Here is a 22,143-nt window from a genome sequence, read left to right on the forward strand (position 1 = left end):
TTGTGATGTTGGCAATGCGAGCCCGAAGGCAGTTTGTTGTCAACCCTCCGACGGAAAAACGGATGGATACGTCCGCTTAGTTCTTATTCCAGGAGCAAAATATGAACCAGAATCAAGTACTTTGGGACGAGTGGGGCCACATTTTAACCTGGAGTTATACTTTGAATAGTGGATATTTAAAACCTGTCGAACATAGAACATTCGCATCCCTCGCCTTAACTGACCCACGTCTGTCAACGTGTAAAATGGTTCTTTGATTTTTGTTTTTGTGATGGATATTGCCAGTCAGAATTTGGATGATCATTTCTCACGGTGCACTTGCTATAAATCTTGGACATCAAAGCGAGATCGCGGCTTTTGCTGTGATTGGAGGCAAAGCGGTCGACAGTCAAATTTATTGTAAACTTTCTTTATGATGGGCGTGAGGGATTTACAAGGGACTGCACGCATTCCGTTGATTGCGCAAGAAGTCTGGCACCCTCAGTTTGTTGGGTGCAACATTTAAAAAGAAGGGAGAACGCACCGGTGATTTCGATTACAGGAGGCGGCAAAAGTCCTTTTTTTTTGTGCTTGTTCCAAGATCGGCATCAACATTTGCTGCGCACGGAATCGTTTTGAGAAGCTGGCAGCATTCTAAGGTTCGTCAGCACGGCGGGAGAATCGCAGCTCGTCCGTCTCTCTGTCAGTCCGTCCGCAAATTTGCATTCAATAATGGCCCTGTAACATAACCAAGGGACGTTTTTTTTTTTCATATACGCTTTAAATATAGCAATAAAATAAAATAGCCGATTACAATTTTTAACTGTAGTTAAACGCATGACCTCAATAGTTAATCACAAATTTTATATCTGTTCTAAATGTGCAATAAAATATTTTTTCATACTCTTGTTAACATACAAGTGGGGAAAAATGTTAAACTAATAGAAATGTGGTCATTTCATAATAGTTCATAAAATTGAGTTAAAGAAAAAGAAAAGAAAAGTACTGCACTGTAATAAACGAGTGTGATATTGATTTGTGTTCAGGTAATTTTCCTGCCACTAGATGGCATAATTGCATTTGAAAGATGTTGGTGACAGTTCAGTGCATTTTCTCTCATTTTTAATATGAACTAACTTGTGACAACATTTTGACACCCCTAGAAATAACCCACGTCCAATCTATGTCTTATTGTGTGGGCCCCAAGTTGCAGCTCGCGGACTCCGTGGGTCCGTGGACCCCAGTTTGAGAACCACTGCGTTTTCCATATTTAACGTGAACTGCCATTCATGTTTGATATTTCCTGGCCAGTGAAATAAAAATATTTGGCTGTTGAAATGGTTGAGCTTGAATATTTTGACGTTTCCGTGTGATGTTTTGGCAGGTGCCGAGCTGGCTGGCATCCCATCATACTCCATCTCCTTCTGAAGACCCCGCCCCCTCCCCCTCCCACCCCATTTCAGCAACATCAACCGGTCTCGCCATGGAGTCGACCCAAGTCCAGTCGGAGGGCGGCCTCAATGTCACCCTCACCATCCGCCTCCTCATGCACGGAAAAGTAAGCCAACTCTAACAAAAGTGCTTTCTTTGAGGACGGAGCAAAGGTCCAAAAATGTAAATGTGGAATATGTTCATTCGTTGTTGACCAGTGTGTGAAGCGCTGCCACTGTGAGTGAAAATGCTCCGTCTTCTGCTTTTATGACGAGTAGCCGTTTGCCTAATTACAACACCCGAGCTACGTCTCCCTAAAAACAGTGGCTCATTTTTATGAAACAGGACCGCCCCCTCAAAACGGGCTAAATTCCAGGGGGCTCAAATAATTGGGTGGCAAGCAGGACTGCGGTATTTTTTTATTTATTTTTTTTGCATTCATTTAGCTATTTTGGAGAACACCTGAACCAACCTGAAAACAAAGTTAGTTGTGGCGTTTATTATCTTTACAATGAGGTCATCTGGAAAGTCTGGCCAAGTGGGGGGTCTTGTATCTTCCATATGCAAATGAGCTGATCAATATGCACGCTGCAGACAGACACGGACAGTCGGTCAGCGGAGGAAAGAAAGAAACAGCATGCGGCCTCACAGGGGGGGGGTCAAAGGTGGGGCTTGGAAATCCGTGCAGTCCGCTTCACACCTCCACCTTTCCAGATTGTGTGTGAGCAGACACATCTTGTGTTTTCTAATGAAAACAACATTTGCAATTCATTATTAACTCATTTGCTCCCAAAAAACGTATTAAAAACATTCTATTGGAAATATTGCCAGGGTCCCCAAAAGGTATTTATATATATTTTGTATGCTATTGCATAGCTTTGATGCAGTTTCTGACCTGAACAGCAACGCTTAAAGCAATAGTAGTTATTACAAAAAAACGACCAGCAGGTGGCAGCAGAGTATAAGAGATCAACCAGGTGGGTTGCTTCAGTAAAAATGGCTGCGAGTGAATGAGTTAAAGTACAAAAACTCTCAAAATTCATTTGCGCGATGACATTTTCCATTACAGATTGACGATATCGGGGAAAACGGTATTTTTTTTGACGCGAGTTCTACTTTGCCAGCGCGTGTCAGTGTGAGGACTCCAGGGACGAAAAACCAAGTTGTTGGAAATGCCCTTTCAATGAATTGGCCCAGTGGCTCATGTTCAATTCCGTCAACAACTCTTCCAGCTGAAACTGACGGATGAGCAAAAAGATTGAAAGCAATATTTTTGCTTGAAAATGAATAGCGGAGGCGCATTGCTTGTGACGTTTCTGCGGCGTTTCTGCGGTACTGTCGACATAAATGCGGATCCGTTGAAATACGTTCGCGATGTTCCTCGTTCATCTTCGGAACCATTCCCGCTGACAAATTGACATTCGACGAACCTCAATCACACACCGAGAACGTCTTGCCTGTCTCGCGCTTCCGAAATGATGCACAGCACAAACACTGAAGACTTGAATTGGCCGCAGGTGCGAACGTGAGCGTAAAAGCTTGTTTGTCAAACATCGCCATGTTGGAAGTCTGTTCTGTAATTCCGGCGTGGTTTGGCGGCGGGCTCGGGTGGTGGTTACATCCATCCATCTCTCCGTCTCGCCGACTTTCAATCCATCCATTTCGAGCTTATCCTGTGCGAGGTCATGCGGCGTTTGAGTCCCGGCAGATCACCAGTTGATCACGTACAGGCAAGCAGCGGCACAGATGGCGTTTTGGAACGGGGGGGGGGGCATGGACTAAAACATTATCTATATATATATATATATATATATATGTGTCTGTGTGCAAATTGAACAGGAAGTCAGCCATTTTGGTTTGAAGCAGCCATTTGGGCCTTGCACTTTGATGGACAGCTAACTGTGGAATTTGCCCAAAAATGAGCCCAAAGTGTGATCAGGTCTTCTGGATTGATGAGCTTTTCCTTGATTGCAAAGCTTTTTTTTTTTTTTTTTTATAGCATGGCGTCAGTGTGATGATCGTTGAGGGTTCGCTACGAGAAAAAAAAAAGAAAAAAAAAAAGCGTTCACCTCTTTTAATATCCTAAAGAGTTTATACATCAGCTTCCAGTCGGCTGCAGAATCGATTTTTAAAATTCTGCTGCTGGTCTGCGAATCGCTGAATGGTTTGGATCCTCGATACGTTGAAGAAATGCTGAATGAATATAAAGCAAGGAGAGCTCTGAGGTCCGCAGACTCGGGTCAATTAGTGGAGCCCAGAGATCAAAGCAAAGATGGTGAAGCGGCATTTAGCTGTGATGCTGCACGCAAATGGAAGAGCTTTTTTTTTTTTTTTTATAGCATGGCGTCAGTGTGATGATCGTTGAGGGTTCGCTACGAGAAAAAAAAGAAAAAAAAAAAAAGCGTTCACCTCTTTTAATATCCTAAAGAGTTTATACATCAGCTTCCGGTCGGCAGCAGAATCGATTTTTAAAATTCTGCTGCTGGTCTGCGAATCGCTGAATGGTTTGGATCCTCGATACGTTGAAGAAATGCTGAATGAATATAAAGCAAGGAGAGCTCTGAGGTCCGCAGACTCGGGTCAACTAGTGGAGCCCAGAGATCAAAGCAAAGATGGTGAAGCGGCATTTAGCTGTGATGCTGCACGCAAATGGAAGAGCTTTTTTTTTTTTTTTTAATAGCATGGCGTCAGTGTGATGATCGTTGAGGGTTCGCTACGAGAAAAAAAAAGAAAAAAAAAGCGTTCACCTCTTTTAATATCCTAAAGAGTTTATACATCAGCTTCCGGTCGGCTGCAGAATCGATTTTTAAAATTCTGCTGCTGGTCTGCGAATCGCTGAATGGTTTGGATCCTCGATACGTTGAAGAAATGCTGAATGAATATAAAGCAAGGCGAGCTCTGAGGTCCGCAGACTCGGGTCAATTAGTGGAGCCCAGAGATCAAAGCAAAGATGGTGAAGCGGCATTTAACTGTGATGCTGCACGCAAATGGAAGATCTACTCAGTCATTTTAGTAGACTACTTTATATTTGTCTTAAATGTGTCTGTTTTTTTAAATGTCTTGAATTTGTTCACCTTTAAATGTTGTTGTTTTTTGCTATGAGAAGCACATTGAGTATGAAATGCGCTACGTATACAAATAAAGCCTAAAATTGAATACAACCTCGGCAGGCCTGAATCGTTTATAAAAAGGGCAAAAAGAGAAGTCAAGGATAAATAGTTGTAGTATAAAGTGTGGCGACTTTTACATTTCTTTTTTTTTTTCAAAGCCTGATGGATAATTCATGAATATTAACATCGACTCGGAGGGCGCGTGGCAGCCTGCGGCTTTTACGTCACACTGGACGTCCGCCAACCCTTGCGCGGCCCTTCCGACGGGACTGTCGTGTTGACACGCGGAGCCGCTTCCTTCCTCGCCGTTTCCCCGCCGCGCCGCGCCGCGCTCAGCTCAGCCAGAGTGATTACATGCAAATGGCGAGCGGACCTCGGCTTCGCTTTGTAACCGCAGCGGGAAAGGAAAATCCATTTGTGATGAATTGCACAGACAAGTCAATACTTGTTCTTTTTGTGTTTTGATTGTAGGAAGTGGGGAGCATAATTGGAAAGGTATGTACATCGACATCCTTGAAGAATCCTCTACGTTTGATGCCGATTCAAATTTTGCTCTTGTATTTCATCCAGAAAGGGGAAACGGTGAAAAAAATGCGCGAAGAGGTGAGTTTCAGCGTGTAACGTTTACGTTCCATCTTTTGGTCGTGGACGTCATGTTTTCACAAAGGCTTATCATTTATACCGAACTGTGCATGTTTTAGCGGCCATTCTACCAAATTTGCATCTCTAGGAAATAAAATGTATGAACGCACAATAAGACAAACTGCAAAATGAACAGTTTTACGAAGCAAAGTGTCCTGCATATTGATCGCAAATTTAAAAGATTCAATTAAAAAAATTCAATTAAACTACCATGAACATTAGAAAAATAGCATTTGTTTTTGTTTGTTTCTTTGGTCCTTCCTCGGGTCTCCTGGTGTTCGGTTTAGGTGAACGGTATGAGATTTTTTCTAATAGGTTTTCTGGTGAGCTAACAAATACACGCACGCACGCACGCACATACACATACTCACCCACACACACACACAAAAAAAAATAAAAAAAATAAAAAAATAAAATAAAATAAAATAAATAAAAGAGCAATGATGATGACATTTCCGAATGAACAATACTGAGCTCTTAAAGAAAAAAAGGAAAAAATTTGTTACCCGTTCCTGCTTCATAAAATTGGACTTTACCATATATTTATAAATCAAATTTCTTCAAATGACGAAAATTCGCACACACACTCACGAGTTACACTACAAATGGAGTTCAATCCCGACTTTCTTCTTCTGGTCTTTCGACTAATGTACGTTTATTAGTGTTAGCGTGCACCTCACTGCCCCCAAGAGGCCAATGTGAGCACAGCAGGAACATCACACTAAACATGGCGCACACAACGCAACAGTTAAGAGCTGGTTCAAGGTCATGCGTTCATTTGCGTTCAAAAAAAATTTGTAGTGCTAAAATTTATTTGTGTTAACAAGTTAGACCTCGTCCGAATTAAAATACGTTTTTTGTTGTTGTTGAAGCTTCCGGAACGGATTAATGGCATTTCTATTTGCATTAGTGGACGATGATTTGAGAGTCAACAGATCAAATTGAAATTCGAAAATGCTGCTCCTTCTCAGAGCGGCGCGCGAATCAACATCTCAGAAGGCAACTGCCCCGAGAGGATCGTCACCATCACCGGACCAACAGACACCATCTTCAAGGCTTTTGCCATGATTGCCTACAAATTTGAGGAGGTGCGTGCGTGTGAACACGCTCGAAGCAAGCATATCGTACTTTTGGAGTTTGTTGCCCATTTGTACTCGTGGCACATTGTGGTGAATGTTTTTTTTATTTTTTAACAGCAGAAGGCGCCGTTATGCCTTTTATACCATGACAGGAGATATTTTGTAAGAACACGTGCACATTGCGGCGGCACGGTGGCTGACTGGTTAGCACGTCCGCCTCCCAGTGCAAAGGTTGTGAGATCAAGTCCGGGCTTCGGCCTTCCTGGGCGGAGTTTGCATGTTCTCCCCGTGCCTGCGTGGCTTTTCTCCGGGTACTCCGGTTTCCTCCCACATTCCAAAAACATGCATGGCAGGTGAATTGGACACTCCAAATTGTCCGTAGGTGCGATTGTGAGTATGGTTGTTCGTCTCTGTGTGCCCTGCGATTGGATGGCAACCAGTACAGGGTGTACCCCGCCTACTGCCCGAAGCCAGCTGGGATAGGCTCCAGCAACCCCCGCAACCCTTGTGAGGACAAGCGGTACAGAAAATGGATGGATGGATGGACGTGCACATTGTGTCCCTTAATGGGCCATGGCGGCCGTCCGTGTGGACCGTCCAACTTGAAGATCATTTAGAAGATCGGCCTTCACGTAGCAGCAGCTTGAAATTGCTGCCCTGCTGCTTCGTGAACTGCATTTTAACAGCCGCTCTCTTAATGTGATCCGTTTGCCTCGCAGAAGTGTTCTTTAACGCGCCTCAAGTCGCGGACCGTTTCTGGCTTTTTCATTTGCACGAAGAGCGAAAAAGGGAGTTCCGCACTTCCCAAATCGAGAATGCGCACGTATAAATAAAAACACCGATTCATAATACGCACTCATTTGTTTTCAGGAATTTCCGATTGCTTATAGTGTATAAGACACGATTTGCAACAAGATAATAACAAATGGGAATACTTTCTAAATTTGGGATTGTCGGTACACGGATATAATCGTCTGGCCCACTTGACATGAAATTGAGGTGAATGTGGCCCCTGAACTCAAATCGGTAATGAAATGCTCAAATAAAGAAACGGGTTACAAGAAGCGACGGAAGTCTTTTTGTTCCGAGTGCAAGGTGAAATTGTCGTCGTCGTACTGCAGGACATCATCAATTCCATGAGCAACAGCCCGGCAACCAGCAAGCCTCCGGTCACCTTAAGGCTCGTCGTGCCAGCCAGCCAGTGCGGCTCTCTCATTGGGAAAGGAGGTTCCAAGATTAAAGAAATGAGAGAGGTAGGAAAACATTTGCTTCTCATCAACACCCTACAAAATTCGTTTTCATTGGGTAGCGTCGACGTTTTCCGTTGTGCCTAATCTCATCTAATCGAACCTATTAAAAGGAATGCATTTTACGCACATACACATACTCACCCACACACACAAAAAAAAAAAGTATATATATATATATGTATGTATATATGTATATATATATATATATATGTATATGTGTATGTATATGTATATATATATATATATATATATGTATATGTATTTAAAAAAAAAGAAAAAAAAAAAAAAAAGAGCAATGATGATGACATTTCCGAATGAACAATACTGAGCTCTAAAAAAAAAAAAAAGGGAAAAAATAAAAGGAAAAAAAAATAAAAAAAATAAAGGAATGCATTTTGCTGGACATATCAGGCATTTTGATCAGAATGTAAAGCATTGCCCAGACGTCATAACAAAAACGGCAAATTCCTGTCTACATAGGAAAGTAGTACAGTTTTTTTAATGACGTATGTTCATGTGATAGATCTTAAGTGAGTTATTTATTGTTAAAGCTCAAGTTGTTAAATAGGATTTACATCATTTTGAAGGGATTCGGATCCTATTTTTCCAGTTTTATTTTGTATTTTTTTATGGTTTAACTCGGCTTTAAACGACTGCAGCCAATCGCGGGGAGAGGTACCGGCCCGGCCCATCAATTACGAAAAGCCACGTATTATTGACACCAATTAAAATAAAAAGAGAGAAAAAATAAATAACCCCCCCAAATTCTCCCCAAAACTCTGCTAAACATGAAATATCACATGTTATGAGCTTATTTTGTGAAGCTGATCATTGACAAAATTAATCGATTGGGCAACTTAAGACATTACAGCCGATCACCGATTTTGCATAAAATACAAAATAGCGTCCGATCCCGGTCCATTTTCCAGTCTTCTTGGAAGATCTCAGAATGTCTTTTGCAGCATGACGCTTATTTGGAAGTGATATTCAATGCGGCAAAAATCCGATACCCCTGTTGTAGATTTCTGCGGCTTATCAAAACATCGCAGCATGGGCAGAATTTGATAACAACAACAACATGGCAGAAATTCGCTGTTGGTCAGCGATCACGATGAGATTTGCCTCACTTGTCCCTAAGACGGGATGTTAAACCTCAGGGCGCATACTTGGAGCAGCAATAAAAAGTCCGAGTCATACGCTGAAAAAAAAAAAAAAAAAGCCCTTGACAGCACAAAAGGCAATTTAGCTATTGCCGCCTCAGTAAAATAGTGCATTATACTTCTGTGAAATATGTATAAATAAATAAATAAATAGAAGGCCTGCACCAGTTGGCGCTTAAGTCCCTTATCTCCCGTCTCTAGTCCACAGGGTCGCAGGTTCAGGTGGCGGGGGACATGCTCCCCAATTCGACAGAGCGTGCTGTGACAATCTCCGGGACCCCGGAAGCCATCATCCAGTGTGTCAAACAGATATGTGTCGTCATGCTGGAGGTAAACTCGCACAAAAAGGACAAATGACTGTTGGTTCTTTGCATGACTCGCTTTGATGCAATCGTTTCCCGTGGGGCAAAATACGGATCTTCGAGGGAACTTGTTTGCTCCGAAAGTGTCCAAGTGTGAAATCTGTACCACTCGCACTGTGACAAGACATTGCGCGTCATCACGTGAAGCAGCCTAGCATGACTGGAACACTGGACAATCACAGATTCACGGCCAGTCAATAAACTCGTTTGCTCCCAAAAACGTATAAATACGTTCTATGTGTCCCAAAGAGGTATTTTTATGTTTTTTTTTTTTAATGCTAGAGCATACAGAAGGCTTTGATGCAGCCTCTCAACTGCAAAGAACAGTTGAAGAAATGGTCATTGTTACACAAACGGCCAGCAGAGTATAAGAGATCAACCAGGGCCATGTTGAAAAAAAAGCTCATTTACTCACAGTTCTATACAGATTTGTGAATAATCTTAATTTAGCTATATTCTGATGCTAATTGCTGCAAAACGAAAACAGATAGAAATACACTTTTTTTTCCCGATGAAAGAAGAGACTAATCTTTCTTTTGGTAGGTGTTTTCATAGCAAATCATTACAAAAGAAGCTCAAGACCCCGTGATGCGAAGGGTTAGGGTCAGGGTCATACAAATACAAATACAAATACACATGTGAGGATCATCATGCGTCACGGGGACCAAAGAGACTACCTAAGAGCGATAACGGGTCCCGTTTGTTTCAGATCAAATTCAAAATTAGGCAAAAATTCTTCCAGAACAAGAACACCAACACCAGACAGTCCAGACTCTGTCATCTCACCTACTGAAAGGTTGCTAAAAGAAAACTGTATGTTATCTTCCGTTTCCGATATGCACTCCAATATTCCCAATAAACACGCAAATGTGTATTTGGCACAATCGAAAGGCCGCTGAAAGCAAATATCATTTTCACAAGATCACATTTCACACTTGAACGATTCCTGGAATCGAGCTAAAATGTCGCAAGCTGCTATGAACCGCTTATTTTTCCGAGTCTGGTTTCATCCAGATTTGATTCTTAAAGTCTTTCACTCTTATTCTCACCGTCTCTCCTAGTCTCCGCCCAAAGGTGCCACGATTCCTTATCGCCCGAAGCCTGCTTCCACCCCTGTCATTTTTTCAGGGGGTCAGGTAAGAATCCCGCAATCTAAAATAGTTTGGCTTGTAGCAAGAGTTGCCCCAAAGGCCGCAAGGCAATATTTGGTTTTTGTATACTGACACAACATGGACGCTAAACACAAACACAAGAATTGCGAGGAGCAATAAACTCTGGCTCTCACGCTCGCTTGGACACCAAAGACAAAACAAGAAAAAAGCTTCCGATTGGCGATCATTTGGGCGAGTTCCCGAGTTTGTCAAAGTACGAGACCAGACATTCCTAACTTCCTGTTAAACTCCCTTCAAGGCTCCTTGAAACTTTTTGATGTGTCCTGTTGTGATACCCGCATCCACCAAATGTCTTCTCGATTGGTGAAACTGTTGTGGGTCATGTTTGGGGCCCCAAAAGTCGATGCAGTTCCACCAGAATGCACAAACTTTAGGGGGGGGGGGGGGGGGGGGGTATGCTAGAATTCTGATATGCATAGTCTAGTTCTGTTTTTTTTTGTTTTCGTGAAGAATACTGTATATAGTCCTAATTTTGCAAAGAATCAAAACATACTCTCCTTCATTAAAGTACAATACTATAAAAAAAAAAAAAATAATAATAATAATAAAAAAATAAAAAATAAAGTACAATACTACAAGAAAGAAGTTCTATTTTTCCTCAATAAACTCACTCCACCCGCGCCGCAGGCCGCTACTATTAAACTTTGACTTTGTCACAATCAACTTCATCCTTTTATTATTATTATTATTATTATTTTATAATTATCACTTTAGACGTTTAGGTCAAGGGGATTACTTTGAGAACTCCGGTCTAGTTTTTGTGTCCACTGTCCACTTTTGATAACAACTTTTACATGATGGAATATGACAGTAATCGACACTGATTGATTTGCATCTCTTCTTTTTCCCGCGGCCTTTACTAACGATGACTATTCTCACTCTTCTCCACAGGCCTACACAATTCAGGGACAGTACGCCATTCCACACCCAGATGTGAGTTTTTTAGTCTCTTCCTCTAATAAAACCATGAAAATAATGTGGGACGAAAAAAAGTGACACCCCCCCATCTCTGACATTCTTCAGTCGGTTGAAGATCTCATTCAGGTCTCCGAGATAACAAATGTGGGGCCAACATATTAAAAGTGCAAGTCCGTGTCGTCCCTCCCTTAATTTCCAGTCGTTTCATATCGCGGCCCGTTAATAATCCGCCGTCATCTATCCTTGTCGCGAGAACATCTCAAGAGTTCGCTCGTGTCAGATTGACTAATTCCAAGTTGGGCAATGATGGATGCGCTTGGAGTTAACGCGCGGAGGTACAATCGCTCAAGAGCAGACTTGACATCCTCGTTCGGCCATTAGAAGTCTGTAAAGAAAAAAAAATATATATATATATATATATATATATATATATTAAAAAAAAAAAAAAAAAAAAAAAAAGAGCAATGATGATGACATTTCCGAATGAACAATACTGAGCTCTTAAAAAAAAAAGGGAAAAAAAAAAGTCTGTAAAGAGGGAGAATCCGAATTTAAAACACACGTCTTGCGCTTTTCCTGGTGGAAACCGACAAGGCCGCAGCAAAACCAAAACCTCAGACCGTCCACTGAATGACACGGAATGAGCTGAATATGTTGAAGTTGGAATGGCTTAATGGGTCAACATGCATGGAAAATGGAGGTGAATATGTCAATATTTGTCGTTTTGGGCTTTAGGAAATGTCGAGAATTGTGTGATTGGAATAATACATGGAATGGGTTGAATGATCTTCACATGTTTAAGTTGGAAAAGTTTGAATCGGTCAGGAAATATTGAGGGAGGAGTGAATAACGTAGAAAATGTTTTTTTTTGGGGGGGGGGGGGGCAAAAAAAGGGAATTTTTGGTATGTGCAAAATTTGTCATGTTGAAAATTCCTATGGTGAATTGAATAAGCAGAATGATCTAAATTTTGTATGGAAACTATCTGAATGTGTTTGCCTATGAAAATGAACCCTAAATAAGTTCTGGGGGAAATTTGGCCTCAATTGGAATGAATGGGCAATTTGTAGGGGAAAAAAGCTGAATAATGGGAAAGCTGTGAATTTTGGCAGTCCAAAAAATAGAAGCCGCCATGCTCTGAATTTGTGAAATATGTTGAAATTGTAATGACGTAAATAGGATGAAAAATGTGGAAGGAGAAGCATGTCAAAGAAAAAGAAAAACCTCCACCACCGCTTGAGGTTTTTGATAAGTGCAGTTATCTCAAGTCACACGTGAATCAGAATTGAGAGCTCCATGGCAGAAAACCTCCCTCCTCTTTTGTCTACCGTTCTCATATCCCCCCCCCCCCCCCCCCCTCCACCATCTTGGTTGTGTTCCCACCTATCCTCACCATCTGGACTTTTTTGGGTTGACGACATTCTCTTGGTGTAACCAGTAACCTGTTAGTTGTACTTTCCCTCCTAACCCTTCAGCAGCTGACCAAGCTCCACCAGCTGGCTATGCAGCAAACCCCCTTTACCCCTCTCGGACCGACCACCCCCGCTTTCCCTGGTACGTACCCACAAGGCCCTGTAGACGTGTCCTTCTCTGTCCTCTCCTCATCCTTTCCCTTCTCTTACCCGCCACCTTATTTCCTTTTCTTTTCTTTTCAGCATGATTTTTTTTTTTTTTTGGACAGAGAACAAAAGCCTGTGAAAAGCAACATGGACACTTACGATAATAATGCAATTGTTATATATATATATATATATATATATATATATATATATATATTTAAAAAAAAAAAAAAAAGAGCAATGATGATGACATTTCCGAATGAACAATACTGAGCTCTTAAAGAAAAAAAAAATAATAATAATAATGCAATTGTTATGACTTGGCAAAGGCGATGCATCTGCCCTTGAAAACACTTTGTGTTATTTCACTTCCCATATATGACGATGGTCTAATCGCATACTGGATCGCTGATGGCTGGAAACTAAAGCATAATGCGTAAACATTGACACGTGCCAAACAGTCGCTGCGATATGACGAAGGGCTAAATAGCATACAATGGCGATCATGTAGCACTTGCCAAACAATGCTGTCTCACGCACTCCATTTTCTGCTCTTACTTAATTATATAACATGAATTTGAAGAACTTAAATTGCAGAAAGTCCACATTTAAATAACTTTTTTTTTTTTTGGGAATTACGTGTAAACAAGTTACTTCCGTGAACTCATCCAAACACCGTTTAAACATAATTGCTCGAGGTGGGCATTCCGTATGTCTGTTGCCGAATACTGTCACGTGAAACTTCCAAAAAAAATCTGACAGACTATTCACCGACGGAAGTGGGTTTTCGTCACGGGAATTGTTACTAACCGGATTCGTACCGACGGACGATGACGAACTCCCGTTTCGCTCACACACAGTCCGACTTTTAGCGACCCTCGCAGGTGCGTTTCGAGAATTAGCATTCCAATTTCAAACTGTCCGACGGTCTGCAAGGCAGCGAAGGTGTCTGAATGTGATCGTATGCGATGGGCTTAGGAAACTGCATCCGAGGACGTATTTTTGGAGACGGAAGACCAGTCCAAAAAGTCGACCAAAAAAATCTGAAGTCAACCCCTCGTATTGTGAATGGCTAAAATGTCAACAATAATGCGTTGCTACCGTTGCCTGATCACCCCTTTTTCAAAGTATTGATGATGCAAAGTAAGTAAAGTCCTGCCGTCATTTCTAGGACAAATATCCCTTTGGTCCTGTTAGGGTCTTCACCATCTGGATACACAAAAATACACTTGCAAGTTCTGTCGACGCAGAACTCCATTGAAGGGCCGCAGTTCGGTTACGGGCATAAAAGGAGAGATCTTTTTCAGCAACAGAATTCTCCGAGGACAGTTGCCAACTCAAAGTGTCAAAACAATAGCGGATCCTGGGAGAGCACGTAGCAGACCTGCCACAGATGTGCTTTGCCATTTAGCGGGTTCGAGCAAGTTATTTTCACTTTTAGTGCAAACGCACTCTCTGACGGCGTCTTAAAGTTTCCTTTGATGTGTTAGCTAAGCTTGCTCCACTCGTGCAATTTTTTCACATTTTAACACGGTTCCCAGGTGTCGTCAAAATAGAGACAATCACAGAGCAAATTAACACCCTTTGACTGTTTTGAGGAGCGGCTGCATGAGGAGATAAAAATAAAAAAAAGCGAGTCAGAACCAATCAAGTGCACCAAGAAGGTTCCATGTGGGTTTATCCAAGCAGATTTGGATTTGAATGAAAGTTGGTGTACTTGTTGATAGTGATGGCACAACACTAGATCTCACATTTTAGGTTCTTCGGACCAGGTGTTTTGGAGTTATGGCCCGCCGAATTTTGACAAAAATGGGCTGCCTTGCCTTTGAGCGCTTGATGATATCAACAGTGGACTCAAATAGGCGTCCTCTCTCTCTCTTATTCATTCAACAGCTCTGCTGAGCAATCAAATATGTGCCGCTTATCAGATGCTGTGGCTTGAAAATGTGCCCCGGCCTACCTGCCAAGTCATGGGCGGAGAAGTCTGTGGGGGGGGCGGTTGACGTGTAAATTAGATTGTGACATCAGGATTAGGCATCATTCTTTTGAATAATGCCTAATCGTGATTTTAGGAAAAGATTCCTTGGGTTGTTGAATTTGACGCTGATGGCTTGCAGGCACTCCAGAGAGCCGATTATTTGTATACAAGCTAAATGGAAAAAAAAGTCCATTTCACATCATTTGGGCATATGATGGGAAACTAAGCAAAGTCATAAACCCTCCGTTCAAGCTTTCAGCAGCAATTGAGGCATTGCCATGATAACGTCAACATCATAAACAAGTTGCAGGTTTTAAGCAACTTCCTGTCCGGTTTGTGGCCCACATTCCTCAGGTTATAAGTATATTCCTACAAATGTTCACTTATGCCTCAAAATCACAACAGGAACTTGAAGTTTTCATCCCATCTTGTGTTTTTGTTGTTTTTTTTGAACCAATTCAGGTTTGGATGCGAGTCCACCAGCCAGCACTCATGAGCTCACCATTCCTAACGATGTAAGGACGCTTTCTGAAAAAAATCCACTAATGTTCCTTTTGATTTACAACCTTTAGACATATTTATGCTAAACCTTTGCCTATTTGCGGTTCTCATCCTAATCTATTCAAAAATGGACCTGTCAGCTATTTGATGAAAAACTCCGTATTTAAGGTTAATTTTTGCTCATTGTGGAAGGCCACAAGATGGCGCCAAAATTTGGGCGAATAGGAAAGCAGTTATTGGTGACAAGGAAGTAATTTTGAAGTGATAAATTATCGACTGAGGTACTTGACATGCCAGAAGCAAGCAACGCCTTGCGTCATCGTCAGGTCCCTTGAAACTGTAGCGCCAATTTCAGCTGCCTGCTGTGATTCCAGCTCATAGGCTGCATCATCGGACGGCAAGGAACCAAAATCAACGAGATCCGGCAAATGTCGGGGGCTCAGATCAAAATCGCAAACGCCATCGAAGGCTCGTCCGAGCGGCAGATCACCATCACCGGGACGCCCGCTAACATCAGCCTGGCCCAGTATCTCATCAATGCCAGGTAAGCGAGCGCACCGCACTACTAGCGCAGACAAAGTTGAAAGGTCATGCAAGCCTGCAAAGACAGGGGGTGTCCGTAGTCCAACCTGGTGGACATTTGCAGCCCCGTATACATTTGCATTGGTCCGCCGTATAGAATTACCGTTGTTTTTGTCAAGCACCTTGTAGCTTCGTTTACAAAGGTGCTGCATAAAGTTATTATCATTTTTTTTATTATTATTATTATTATTGTTATTATTATGATTTCCTATAACTCCCAACGGCAGGTTCAGGGACGTGGCCGCAATGTGGAATGACCCGTCGGCAATGGCAACAACCTGAAGTGGCCTTCCTAAAACGGTGGCGGTGTTTTGCATCCAAACGCCACCCAAGCCCCCCAATTCCATCCCGCCTCAAATGTCAACGTATTAGCCCACGCGGATTAGCTTAACATCATTTGTTTGCATTGTCATATGAAGCCTGTCGGACACTTGTGTTTTAGACTATTTGAATTGCTGTTGTTTACATTGACAGTGTGGCACTAAAGGATGTTTTATATTGTGAAATGTAGTCATATTATTATTATTATTATTATTATTATTATTATTATTATTATTATCCTCATTTCATTGACTAAAGTAATCTTATTTGGAAAATTCAAATGGATGTTTGTTTGTTTCCATGCATTACATACTGTGCGACTTTTGAGTTTGTTTGTGATGGACTCATCAACTGTGTATGTTATGTTTTGTCATTAAAATGCAATTTAAGAGCAACCAAATCAAAAGCAAACTGGACTTTTAAAGTCACTCGTCTAATCCTCCCCAAGTGTCGGAAAACAAAACAATCCAAATAAACATTTTGTTTGTATTTAATTATGAAGTTGCAAATGTGTGAATTTCATCATTAATAAAAAAAAATAAAAAAAAATAGCTTCATACACCCCAAAAATATTTGGGTCGGTTTGATTAACAAAGATTTTCTTAAAATATTTTTACTGGATATACGGTGTATAAAACACCATCATAACTTGGAAAAAATCTTCGCATTGAATGTTTATGTCACCATCAGTCACGTGACCTCACGTGTGCAGATACTGTCGACCCCCTAGTGGTACTCCAGCACTTTTTATATCTACTGTAGTTTCCGTTGACCTCATTAAACAAATTATCACCCCATGCTATTGTACGTTTACCGGTACTGTCTTAAACAAGGGTGCGCGTCATTTATAGAATTTTACGGTACTTCTGTTGAGTTTTTTGGGGTGTTTTGAGCGTCTGCCCCAAAAATGTTGTACAATTGCCTGGTGAGCGTCTTTTTGAGGGATTTTATGTAACACGGATTTGTGACGGTGTCGCTGTTTAACCCTCATTATGTTGCAGGACAAATTGACCCAATTGAAAGTTAAACATTTACAAAAACAAGTCGTTTCTTGGCATGAAACTTCTTCTGATTGGCGTAATTGCAATGAATTTTTCTATTTGGGCAATTTTCCAATAATAGGGCTTTAATGCAAAATGGTTTATTTTAATTAAGTAAAGCGGGTCATTTTGACCCTGAACAAAAGAGCAGTGTTAATCCATCACTCCTAAAAAAAATTATAAAATTGCCAAAAGGGTTGAGTAAAATGAAAAAAATCAAAATCAAGCACATAACAAGCCGCTGTGATGTTATTTTCTCCTCCTTCTTCGTTCACACTTGTTTTCTGTTATTTGTTTTCTTTTGTACTGTTCTAGGTTGACATCCGAAGTCACCGGAATGGCCACACTCTAATTTCTCTTCATCTTCACATGACACACCTTGAGATATAGAGTCACTTGTACCTCCTTGATTTGCTCCTTTGTATTGGATTGTTTTGATATTTGCAGTCAGTGATGTCAACTTTTGCCGTCAATTCAGTATGAGATTATTGCAACCACTTTTTGATTTTGTCCTCAAATGTCACTTCCTTTTCGCACATCCTTGCTCAACAAGCATCGACAGCCGAGAGGTTTTATTCCGATTTTTCTGTTCTGGATTTGCAATAAACATCTCTTTTCTTTGCCCACATATTCGCGGAGCGATGCAACAAAACAAGCTGTGAACATGTTGGAGTGTTAAAATAACGGGGAAAAAAATGGCACCCTCATAATCCTCCTGTTATGTTGTTTCGTTGGGTACACCAAAAATGTTGATGGACCATATTTAGTTGTAAAAAAATTATTGCTAAAATGCTGCACGCACTTGAGAAAACTGCCTTTGTACCACTGAGAGAATTTAATCTGGTGTCAAAAAATGGAATTGCTGCTGAAAACAAGCGCCCTGTCATCAGTTTAAAAAAATAATAATAATAATTCCCTTAGTTAGTATTTGACAAGACGTTCGGGAATCAAATCAAATCGCTGGTGACGCAATAATTCTATGCAAGACTGACAGCAATTTTTTTCTTACTGGTTTCATTTAAACATATCAATTAGTGAATGGAAAATACAAACATATTAAACAAACATTGCTTCAAATCAAATCCATATTTGAAACTAATAAATGAGTCGCAATAGCCAGTAAAGGGATTGAGGTTATGTTCCTCCGGTTTCCTCCCACATTCCAAAAACATGCACAGCAGGTTGATTGAAATTTGTCTAAATTGTCCCTCGTTGTGATTGTGAGCGTGGATGGCCGTTCGTCTCTGCGTGGCGTGCGATTGGCTGGCAACCAGTTCGGGGGGGCGTACCCCGCCTACTGCCTGGAGCTAGCTGGGATAGGCTCCAGCACCCCTGCGACCCTCGTGAGGAATAATGGATGGATTTTCCTCTAATGTCGCATACTTAGATCGCGTTTGCTTGTCTATGCTTTTTTGGCGTTTAGATTTACAGCTGCCGTTTTTTTGTTTGTGATTTTACCGAGTTTGGGCCGATGTGCCCGTGTCTTTGTCATCGATTGAAGTATCTGATCAAATGTTCATCACACACATTTAGAGACGGCCTGATTCCGATCTAAGGATATCCGATTTGTTCCTCTTTATCGTTCATTGGTGCATACCCCCCCCCCCCCAAAAAAAAGAAATCAGAATTGCCACTTGAACCATGTGGTGTAAATCCAGTCTTACACGCCACAAAATTGTAGTCAGACGATTACTGTAGCAATGATGTCAAAGGGGCGTCTTTTTGCCATCGCAGCTTTGGCTCAGGTAATTTGTAGCGTATGTGTTGTAATTCACACCCCGATCCTGTAGGGGGCAGCATGTTAACTGAAAGTTTCTATCGTGATTTCATTTTTTTTCATTCTTCGAGTGCATTATGGAGAAGACTCCTCAATCAGCAGTCAATTTAAGCTTTGTGTATGATGGAATTAAATCAAATGAGATGTAGCAATACAAAAAAATGTCTCTCTTTCATTGATCGTGTTTGACTGACAGGTCTTGAATCATCACCTTGGTAACCTTTGTCCCTTTCCACCCAGTGCCATCAGGTCACAATCTCTGGGGCACATGTGGAATACGCATTCAATGGCTACTTTTCAGTCTACCTTCCCCAGTCGCCAACTCGACAATGTTTTGTAAAGGTCACGTTTGAAAGGTCAAGCCAACCTATGAAATGCACACACGCAGATGGTGTTACATTTTGGGACATCCCGGCCTCGGCATCGGGTGCGAGATGACAAAGCAACAAGTCTCAGGTACGAATTTGCTTTGAGTTGACCCAAACCCGACAGTGGCCGATATCTATTTTTTTTATCGATGGCTGAGGCTGGAAAGAATGAGGAGGAGGTTCGGTGGAATCGGGGCAACCGAGGATGTCCCCCAAATGTGCGCCTTACGCGGGTGCTCTTGATACAATTCGGAAAGATCTCAGTTGCCTTTGCTCGATACGTTTATGCTAATCATGCTACGTGCAAGTGAACAGGAGCGACAAACGTGTTGAGTGAAAACGTAGCGCGGCAGAAAAGCCGTTTGAGGAAATGTGTCATGTGATCATGTTTATTCCTATCTCTGTGGAGGTCTATTTATTGAGATTGACGTTGGACTGTTTTGTAAAAAGAAAATAAAGGTGGAGTCCCTTTATTCCCTTGACTTTGCTGCTCCTCTCAATTATTCTTGTGATGTTTAGGTGACATAAAAATGTTGAAAAGTGAAACGTTAGATTATGGACGCAAGACCGATGCTTATTACACCAAAAACATTTGTACAAAATAATTTTAGATCACAGGGAGCTCAGGACAGAAAATGTTTGAAGATGCATTCAAGGCCAATAGTTGTCAATGACACTGAATGCTAAAATAAGTAAATAACAAAAACAAGAATTCCATTACAAGAAATGAAACATGAATTGAATGCATTTTTCTCCTGATTGTCTCAACTAAACTTTGATTTAATACGTTTTTGAAAATAGGACTTCAAGCTTGGCTGTTTCAGCATGAGCGATATTTAAACATATAAAACTAAAGTGGCATTAAAAAATTGTTTAAAAAAATAAAACACAAGCATCTCTACACCCATTTACAGTAACTGTTTGTAAAAAATCATTTTAAATTAGCATTTAAACACATTTCAAAATATTTACTTTTTTTCCTTCAATAAACAAAGAATCACTCATTTACTCTTACCAGAGTTTTTTTTTTCTTGCAAGTAACTCTATTTGTGTTGCTGTAAATTAATCACCTTTTTTTTTTTTAAATGTCCACCATTTTCTTTTCTTTTTTTTCTTTTATTTTTATTTTTTTATTTAAAATAAATAAATAATAATAATAATAAAAAATAAAAAATAAAAATAAATGTCCACCATTTTCATTGTTAACAAGGAAAGTTTCTACAACTTTCTCTAAAGGCCTTCTTGCATTTTCAGGCTAAAAATAAATAAATATATTTTTAAACGTTTTTAAATGTTCATATTTAACAGTCCAATAAGTGCCGCCATTACTAATGGAAATGAGCTTTCCGTCACTTGTGGTGCGGCTGCGGTTGTCAGTGAGCGCGCGTGCACGAGAGACGTAGCGGCTTGCGGCATTGTTGGTAAATGAGCGTCGTGCAGGTCACCTTGCGCCGCTGCGCTCTTGTTGGATGGCTCCTCTTTCCTGCCTCCCTGATTGCATTTAGTCATAAATTGCCACATGATGGAAGAGGATGAGTGATTTCCTGATGTTTGGATGTCAGAGCCATAGTTGAAGTGCACAATCAGAAGATGATTGCAAGGCTCAAATGTGCAATGGCCGACATAAAACCGTCGCTCCGTCGTTTTTGTGACGCGCAATTCAGCAAGTCCAGTTGCCTCAATTTAACCTTTGACCTGGCTGTCAAACGATTAAAGATTTTTAACCAGATTAATCACAGCTTAGAATTATGATTAATTATGATTAATCGCTAAATTAAAATGACTTTTTTTATCAATATTTATTGCCCGCGAAATTTGACCAGCAACTGTTACGTGTTAATTATTTACTACTACTCTTTTTCTAATTTGTTAATCACTTGCATAATTAAAAATGGAAATAAATGACCCCGATAGTTTGACATGAACAAACATTTCTTAAAAGCTTGACTTTAATGCATGTAGCTATGTTTATTGCTCAAACACAACCACTGCTACCTTTAACGGAACCATCCACTGTCAGCTGAAGGATCATCCACGGTCAAAATGAATCGTGTGATTAATCTGCTAATACAGGATTCATGTGATTTGACGTTTGCATATTTATTGATATTGTGACAAAGTTAAAAAAAAAAAAAAAAAACATTGCAGATTATGCTATTTGGCTTTGCAATAATTTTGTGGTCAACCTATTGCACCAAACTGTTCTAATTACAAAAAAATATATAACATTCCGTTCCGTTCCGTCTTCAATTCCGCTTATCCGGGGTCGGGTCGCGGGGGCAGCAGCTTTAGCAGGGAAGCCCAGACTTCCCTCTCCCCAGCCACTTCAGCCAGCTCCTCCGATGGGATCCCAAGGCGTTCCCAAGCCAGCCGTGAGACGTAGTCTCTCCAGCGTGTCCTGGGTCGTCCCCGGGGCCTCCTGCCGGTAGGACATGCCCGGAACACCTCCCCAGAGAGGCACCCAGGAGGCATCCGAACCAGATGCCCCAGCCACCTCAACTGGTTCCTCTCAACAAATATATAACATTAAGCATTTTAAATTTGCAACTAAATATAAAACATTTAGTGACAAATTATTGCATTTTTTTTTGGAAGAACAAATATCCCTAATGGATAAATATTTCAGTTTTGTGGCCAGCTAATTTCCCAGACACACATATTATTTTTTGTCACCTGTACTGTTTTAATGGCTACATGTTGCATGTGACATTTCAAATGCAGCTTTCGGTGACCAAATATAGTGTGATAAACTGTCATCGTTTTCAACAAGTTTCAAGATTTACAAAAAGAAAAAAGAAAAAAAAAAGCTACTTCAAGTAAAGAGAGCGAGGCGTTATTAGGGTGGCACATTTCTACTTCCTCGCCTCATTACAGAGATTAATAACTGACATTGTTTTCAGGTCAAGGTTAACTGT

The 22,143-nt window shown here is 40.9% G+C and overlaps 1 protein-coding gene across 4 annotated transcripts in view; it reads left to right on the plus strand.

Annotated features, from left to right (window-relative positions):
* Positions 1–19,710, plus strand: part of pcbp3 (poly(rC) binding protein 3) — a 34,705-nt gene extending 14,995 nt beyond the window's left edge. The window contains exons 5-16 of one of the 4 annotated variants that reach the window (XM_086091131.1): positions 1,364–1,537; positions 4,992–5,015; positions 5,091–5,123; positions 6,134–6,250; positions 7,363–7,494; positions 8,853–8,981; positions 10,075–10,149; positions 11,077–11,118; positions 12,578–12,656; positions 15,102–15,154; positions 15,515–15,684; positions 17,399–19,710. In XM_086091131.1, coding sequence (XP_085947257.1) covers positions 1,463–1,537; positions 4,992–5,015; positions 5,091–5,123; positions 6,134–6,250; positions 7,363–7,494; positions 8,853–8,981; positions 10,075–10,149; positions 11,077–11,118; positions 12,578–12,656; positions 15,102–15,154; positions 15,515–15,684; positions 17,399–17,435 — 966 coding nt within the window. In that variant the 5' untranslated portion in view covers positions 1,364–1,462 and the 3' untranslated portion in view covers positions 17,436–19,710. Of the gene's footprint in view, positions 1–1,363; positions 1,538–4,991; positions 5,016–5,090; positions 5,124–6,133; positions 6,251–7,362; positions 7,495–8,852; positions 8,982–10,074; positions 10,150–11,076; positions 11,119–12,577; positions 12,657–15,101; positions 15,155–15,514; positions 15,685–15,949; positions 16,541–17,398 lie in introns of those variants that run through there. The other 3 variants (XM_086091132.1, XM_086091129.1, XM_086091130.1) reach the window with 3 other exon arrangements.
* Positions 19,711–22,143: the final 2,433 nt, after the last annotated feature.

This window comes from Leptonotus elevatus, chromosome 12 (assembly GCF_054856555.1).
Source record: "Leptonotus elevatus isolate MCC_2025b chromosome 12, RoL_Lele_1.0, whole genome shotgun sequence".
Classification (NCBI taxonomy): domain Eukaryota; kingdom Metazoa; phylum Chordata; class Actinopteri; order Syngnathiformes; family Syngnathidae; genus Leptonotus; species Leptonotus elevatus.